The 8,175-nt window shown below is 31.6% G+C and overlaps 1 protein-coding gene across 2 annotated transcripts in view; it reads right to left on the bottom strand.

The window, feature by feature from the left end:
• Positions 1-1,654: 1,654 nt before the first annotated feature.
• The window catches only part of KLHL28 (kelch like family member 28), a 35,502-nt gene continuing 28,981 nt past the window's right edge, over positions 1,655-8,175 (bottom strand). For both annotated transcript variants that reach the window (XM_079126036.1, XM_079126035.1), the window contains exons 4-5: positions 6,652-6,860; positions 1,655-5,364 (exon numbers count right to left, since the gene is read on the bottom strand). In XM_079126036.1, the coding sequence (XP_078982162.1) occupies positions 5,201-5,364; positions 6,652-6,860 (373 nt within the window). In that variant the 3' untranslated portion in view covers positions 1,655-5,200. The remainder of the gene's footprint in view (positions 5,365-6,651; positions 6,861-8,175) is intronic.

Below are 8,175 nucleotides of genomic sequence, written 5' to 3'. Positions count from 1 at the left end.
TGCCCTCATAAGGAATGCAGTTAAGACATAGTTTGCTGGCTTTCTAATTAGGAAACTCATACTCAAGGCAAGTACTAGTACATGTTATTCATAATCTGACTGACAAGCAATTTTTGCTAATTAGCATATTAAAGGTCAGGACCATGTATGGGAAGTGGCTTATAGACTAACATAGTATCAGAAATTTGTTCTTTCTAGTGATATTAAAGATATTCCATTCAGGCCTATAATTTACAACTTTCTTAAAGATGACACCTGGGTCTCAACCACCATTTACAGCCCTTTCATTAGGGCTTGCTACTTGATGCTGATCATAAAAGGGAATTATCTGGGATACTGGCTTGTCTGCCTCAAATAAACCTTCCTCATAAGGCTGGTTAGGGAATCTAAAAGGACTGCATTGAGCATATTTCTGTGCCTGTTTTGTTTAGTAAATGTATGAATGTGAGGCAGATTGTGGTCTAAGACATGTTTTTTTGGTAATCTGGTAATGAGGATGTAAATGAATTGCCACCCCACACCCATCTCAGATTTCAAGGCTACTATCTATATACCAAAAAGAACCCAAGTTAAGCATGAAAAATTAGATTGGTCTAGTTCACAATAATTATATGATACACATTTAAATTTTTAAATTTTATTTTAAACACTTCACATTAAGTGAAATTTAATCATAACCATTACAGAGCATTACCACAATAATATTCACAAAGAATTTTTAAAATAAAAGACAAAAGAATACAATCTTCAACAAGTTAAATGCCACTTTACTATGTAAACAAAAATAAAATAAAACCCTGATGCTAAAAAGGTACATATTCAGAGGTAAAATAGATACAAAAACATTTAAACATTAACATTATCCACATTCTTTGCAAGAGAGTACAAATATTAGTACCCTACATCTACAAAATTTCAGAATCCTGTTAAAATTAAAACCATCTCTGGTTTATGATACAGCACAATTCATAAGGCAAAAATATAGGCATTATCATCCAGTTCTTTAATTTCACTTGTATTTTAAGGCAAACTTGGAACTTTTTGCTTAGTATTTTAAAATGAATGGGACTTTACACATGATAACTTGACAAAATTAACAATAAATTATCTCTAAATATGTGTAATATAAAAGACACATGGATAACAATTTTTCTCTCTGCAGAGATGTAAACTGGATTTTTATTTGACTCCATATTCACACTAGTAAGAAAATTTGTAAACCTACAATATTTAAAATGTATTTATTGTATTCCTCAGTCTTGTCAAATGTGTCTCAAAATTGAAACAATATACTGTAAGTGAAAAGTCAATATATATCCAGCCACAGAATCATTATCTAATTAAATCATGTCTAATTAAAGTGCTGTTTACAAAGGGAAGAAAAGGTTAAGGAGTAGAACTGGATGTTACCTTGACATGAGACATTTATAATTTCTTAACTTTCTGACTACAGAGGTTATAGAGGTTATCACAAGTTTATTGAACTTTAAGCAGTAAGTTTACTGTAGAATCTGATTTTCCTGAAAATGAGCACTTAGGTGACAATACCAGGAATCCAACACCAAAACTGAAAATTAACACAGCATGATACCTACATATTTTCTTCAGTGTTAGCCAGAGCTTTGATACTCTAGGAAATAGTTTTTCACCGCCCCCCCTATGGTTTTGTTTTTCTTCTTGGAAATACATTATCCAATTTCAGGAAATGTGGAATTCTATAAGCCTTAAGTTTTTCATAATTCTTTTTCATGCCGTTAAAACCTAATCAGACTCTAAATAATTGTTTATACATAATCTAGATGTTTAGGAAGTTACCATGTTGGAGATAATGAATTAGATTGATACTTTACCATAACAGTTACTGGGATATAGGACTCCTCCACTGTATTTTACTCTTCTGAGTGAAAAGACTGTATCTTATTCATATTTCTAACTACCACAGCATCTAACACAATATCTCCTGCATATAGATCCTCTATATCTGTCCAACCATCAAAATTAACTTTCAAAACTTAATGCCATTTTCTATCACTTGCTGTTACTTCCTATAATTCATATTCATTCAGATTTCAAACAATATTAGCAATAACAAATGGAACTTGTAAATATCCTTTGGGTTACTTTAAAAATTAGTTAAATTAGCCAGGCAGGGTGGTGAACGCCTGTAATCCCAGGAACTAGGGAGTCTGAGGCAAGAGAATCTCGAGTTCAAAGCCAGCCTCAGCAAAAGGGAGGCACTAAGCAACTCAGTGAGACTCTGTCTCTGAATAAAATACAAAATAGGGCTGGGGATGTGGCTCAGTTGTCAAGGTCCCTGAGTTCAATCCCCAAAACCAAAAAAAAGAAAAAAGAAAAAAATTAGTTAAATTCTATTACTAAATCCAACCAAAATTAAATGGCCAAACATTCCTAACAATCTTTATAATGTAATTATAAAAGGCAATTATTTTGCACTTGATTATATTAATTTCTGTTCCCCTCTGCTTTCTTATCCAAAATATTTCTGGGCAATCTGAAATTGCTTTAGCTTGCCTGAAGATATATAATCATTTTTAATACCATTAAGCCTGGGGATTTATAACCAAACATTTTGAGTCTTTTTAAGAAGAAACGTGGCTTTAAATTCACAATTTGTCAGTGAAATATTCATGATGAAACTTCTCACAAATTTTTAAGAGAAAGTTCTACTGTAAACTTACCAGTTGTCAAGTCATATTAGTAGTTCTAGATGTTAAGAACAGTACAATAGCAATCCTAAAATAAATATATTTCTAAATTTTGAATTTTTTTTCTTCACAGGTTTTCGTAATTTGTTCACTGGTACATGGCTCCTACTATTGCCCAAAATGTTTCACATTTAGTCTTCACCAAATGAAATTTAGATTTTTCAAAAATAATTATCAGTATATGCTTTTGACCTAATTTACCAAAGGATTATATGTTTTATACTAACTTGATAGTGGAAAGAACACGAGTTAAACATTGTTAAAAATAAAGCAATATAGCTGTATTTACATTTAAAATAATTTTCTAGTCTTCCAAATTCCCTTATCTTCTGGAAGAAGGGAATCAAAAATAGTATAATAATATATATTTAATAATATGATTGATAAAAACAAAGACAACTGACTTAGGGGGTTAAAAGTAAGTATGTAATGGAATCTATTTTAAATTGCTTTTCTTTATATAAAGTTTAGGCCAACCACAATAGTGCACCTTATTACTAGTCAACAGATTTATTCAAATTAATGAAAAAGTTATTGCTATATATTGTTATTCAAACAAGCAACATGGAAAATACTCATTTGATTTTATTAGTAGCTCCTGTTGAATTCTAAGTTAGAAGAGACTAAAAATTACTTGCAAGGTTTTATAATCTGTGCAAAGATTCCTAAAGCATGATACTACTTTTTTGATTAAAGATGATTTTACATAGTTTTGTAGTATATACTCAACTCTACAACAGGTAGTTTATGGAAGAACAAGAAAAACTGCAAGTTACCTGGTTATAGTTTTTAAGAAATAACATATATGCTAACAACTGAACCTATGTTTTATAATTACAAATGGCTTCTTAACAATAATTTAGAATATTATGGCACTTAAGAATGCTGTATGAATTATTTTCTTAGGAAAAATATACAGTGGTCTTGCAGAGACTTTATAAAGAGATAGTGGGCAAGAAAAAAATTAAGGAAAAAAAAAAAACGAAATGACTACAGTACCTAAAACACAAGTACCAACGTCATAAAAAAATGCAAGTTAATGTGTCAAAGACTTACAGACATTTACTAAAACATGCTAAAATAAAATAAGTTAACCATATCTTTTAAATAAGCGTTCACTGGCTAATGAGATTTTGTTTTAAAAGATCATCTCTTTAATCAAAGCAGAACCAAATTAGAACCACTACTCAAGTAAACATCGAGTTCCAGTTTTCCTCAATAACTTTAAAATATTTAGTTACCTAAGAAATGTACAAAGTAATGCATAACTGCCTAGTGCTTTATATTTAATGCATATATTTCTGTTTTTAAGAAGGATGTGATAATCCAGCACAAGAAGAAAGAAGACCAAAAGCGTATCTTTCTTTAAATCACTTTTCAGTAACCATGAAAAACATAACAGGCGGCCATCCTGATGATTTTTGGATGTTAACATTAATGTAATCACTAACCTTTTTAATAAGCACAAACAAATCAAGCCAGTAAAATGAAAAAGACTATCAAAATATGTCATGCATATGTCACAGCAAACATCCAAAAGAACATCCATTATAGCCTTGTTATATAGATCCTACAGTTAGCACCATTTTTATATCTGAACACTTGGAAAATGCAAACAAAGATCTTAAAAAACTAAAATTATTGTAAAGATACATGAGAAAAATCAATAAGCACTAAGGGTGGTCCTAAATACTTTCAAATATTTACATCAACACTGGGAATCCTGTTGTACTACTAAAGAAAAACTGAAACAACTGATATGATCAGCTCTTCCTATCCATGCTTATCATAGCATAGATGAGTAACAAAATTTATCCAGCATTAACCTGCCCATATATAAAAGGCATAAACTGTATCTGGCTTCTTAAAACAGGGCCCCAATATGACAATAAAACCAATTGTCTTGCAAATATATTATACAACTAGCCCTAAAACCATTTTAGCAGGAAGAATATTCAGATAACTCACTATGGCATGTTATTTAAAACCCTTAAAAGTACCAAAAGTAAAAGCAGCCCTTTGTTTTAAAAATGTGAAGCATATGAATTAACATACAACAAGCAGTATAAACAATCTGTCCAATCATTCCATACACTTCAGAATCTAAAGCCTCTCTCATCCTCATAAATCATAATACATATCAAGGAGGGAGAGCTAAAAATAAAAAAATTAAAAAGCAGCATGGTTTTCTCCACTTAGGAACATAAAACTAGTCTATCTCAGTCTTGGGGAAGAAGTGCACAATTCAATTGGCAAGATCTTTCCGTATTTTCTTCTTCTTTGATTATTGATTTACTGTGTTTCCAAGAGCAACCAAAACTACTTGACAATTCAAAGTACCCAACAAAACTTTGAGTTTTCATGCCACTTCAAGTTAAAAAGAAAGCAACATAGCTTTTAGGTTTCAGAAAACTGGACATCCTTTTGGGTGGCACAAGTTTCACTACCACATGATTTCCAGGTGTTCACTCTTGTCAAAGGGCAGTTAATCCAAAATTGCAGCGACAATATATCATGCCAGCTGAATCCAGCCACGTATCTGAGATAGGGTCATATTTCTGCACTGTGTTCAGATAGGAAGACCCTGAGTGACCCCCAACTACGTAAAGGTAGTTATCAATTACTGCAGCACCAACTCCTAGGAAAGGTAGGTGAAAAGAAGATATGTTAGCTATGAAGTCTACTTTTTCTAAGAACCAATTTGTATTTTAATGTTTTCTTAAAATATATTTCAATAATCTATTATAATTAAAAAGCAATATAGAAATGTACTTAATAGAAAAACACATCCTTAACATAAAAGAGACAAAGTCTTAAAAGATAAATGCTAAAAAAAAAAAAAAAAAGATAAATACTTTCAAATCCTATTCTCCATCTCCCCCCCACAACAAGAAAGTACTATTTAAATTTTGATTTTTAATGAATTGTACACATTTACAGGGTACGGTACGACACTTCAATATATGTACATAATGTTTAATGATCAGATCAGGGCAAACTATGGCATAAAAGTACTATTAAGTTATTTATTTCTATATGCTTTATAATCCATTTATATTTACATATATCTTCTAGAAATCATGCACTTTATTAGGTTTCAAATATACTGAACTACATTTTATGCTTTTAAAAATTCTCTTTTATATATTATTATATAATTTGAAAAATAAACAAGTCTACACAAATTTTAAGTTCTCATTGTTTTATGGCTTTCCCTTTCAAGGATGCTGTAAAAATTGATTATAGCAAACTCTGAAATGGTTAATTCCATTTTGTTCTGTTAATTTCCTTTTGATATTCATGTTTTAATATTTATGCTTCTTTAATCATAAATATAAGGAATAGTCCTAAAGCGTTCCCATTGGTAACTTAAAACCTGCCCCTTAAAATAACATCATTTGAGTTTGGGTTCAAAAATAACAAGCTTTCCTTACTCTCAATGATGTATTTGTTTTTTCTCTAGGAACCCTGAAATACAACCCTTTTTCTTATCAACTATGCCGTTTGGGGAGGACAGAACATTCAAAAGTAAATGTATGAATCACTGATGTTCACAACAAAACAGAACAATACAAGGAGTGTGTTGTATGTATGTGTCTGAGAGAGAGAAAGGCATTATAAAACACAAAACGATGAGACCTATTATATGGACAAAAAGAGCTTCTAGAAAGATACACGCTATTACTAGCATTTCTCAGAATGTGTTCTCCAAGTTTGAGAAAATAATATACTCTCTGGTATATTAAAAACACAGTAAAGAAATATATGTTGTTTCACCTATCTAGTTGTCTTTCAAGTTTATCACAAAAAACAGTTTTTTTTCTGAATAAGTAATACCCTTTTTCTTCTATGGAACTACTATTCCAAGATCATAACTACAGAAAACATTGTCCTATATTTTTATAAATTCATAAATTATTATTACCTGTTCTAGGTTCTTTCATTGGTCTACACACAGTCCACTGATTTTGATGGGGATCATATCTTTCAATGCTTGACAAATGTGAAACACCATTATGTCCACCCACCACAAAAATAAAGCCTAGCATGACACCCACGCCAAAGTGAATCCTTTTATCAGCCATGGATGCAACCATCTCCCAGGAGTCTTTACTTGGATCATACCGTTCCACACTGCAAAAATTCACATGACAAAAGAATTAATTCATAGATCCTTTGTGTCACTCTTCCTGCCAAAGCAAAACTAAAACCTGCCATAATTTTCAAAGTTTAATAAATGGTCAGATATAAAACAAGAGTAGTCTATCCCAAGTGTTGATTTTGCCAAATAAGTTTACAGGGTTAAAAGTTTACCTTGTGAACAGGGTTCAACAATAGCTGTTTGCTATTCTATATGTCATTCTTTGGTATTCGTAAGAAATTGGTCCCAGAACCCGTGTATACTCAATCCCTTATGTAAATGGTATAGCATTTACATCCAACCTTCCATATACTTTATCTCTAGAATACTTAGGCCCAATAGAATGTAATGCTATGTAAGTGGTTGTTGTATTGTTTAGGGAATAAGGATAAGAAGAAAAAATCTGTACATGTTCAGATATTTTTTCAAATATTTCTCATCCACAGTTGGTTAAACCTACAGATGCTGAACCTGAAGATACAGAGGGCCAACTATACTGTTTCAGCAACAAGGTATATTAAAGGCATAGAACTTGAACAGAAGACCTGGGTTTAAGTACACGTGCTGCATTTCTGGAGCTGGACAAGCCCTACCACTTTGGCTCTGTGTAAACTTGAATAAGCCATTTCCTCTTACCTGAAAAAAAAAAGCGTAACTCAAAGGGTCATGTAAGAATAAAATCAAACAAGTATGCATTTGAAAGTACTTGGAAAATTACAAATCAAACATAAATGTTTTTGCAAGAATACTAAGGATACACAGCTAAGGAAAAGCGAAGAGAAAGAGAAGGAAGGAAGAGCAGTGTTTTTCTTCACAGGATAATTCATGTGATTTCGGTACAGAGCATACCACAGATTCCATCATACAAACTGGCTAATCAATTTCTGATTGATTTAGGAGAATTTAGGATTGAAGTTAGGAATGCATCTGGAGAAGCTGTGGTATTTCCAAGTTCATTATGGAAATTCATATCAAATTAGAATTTCCAAAAAGTTTCAGAAGCCCTTTAAGCCTGTTTGCCTGGAAGGGGCACAAAGGCACAAATGTAAACTTATTGAGCTTGTTCTCTTCTGACCTAACTTTCTGAAAAAGGCTTAAGCATTTCAGAGGCTGTAAGATCATTCTGGAAATCATAATAGAGACTAGATAACAGTGTTTGTGAAAGGATATCATAATAAAGTCATTGAACCAAAATCATAGGACAAGAAGAGTTGATAAACTCCAGCAAGATTTTAAAAATCCAAGAACATTATCTCAAAATTAAAATACTTAATCTTTTATTTTAGAAATGTTTGCCAGAAAACAACA

This window comes from Sciurus vulgaris (assembly GCF_902686455.1).
Source record: "Sciurus vulgaris genome assembly, chromosome: 2".
Lineage (NCBI taxonomy): Eukaryota > Metazoa > Chordata > Mammalia > Rodentia > Sciuridae > Sciurus > Sciurus vulgaris.
The sequence above is the reverse complement of the archived record's forward strand: the minus strand, read 5'-3'. Positions and strand labels throughout refer to the sequence as shown.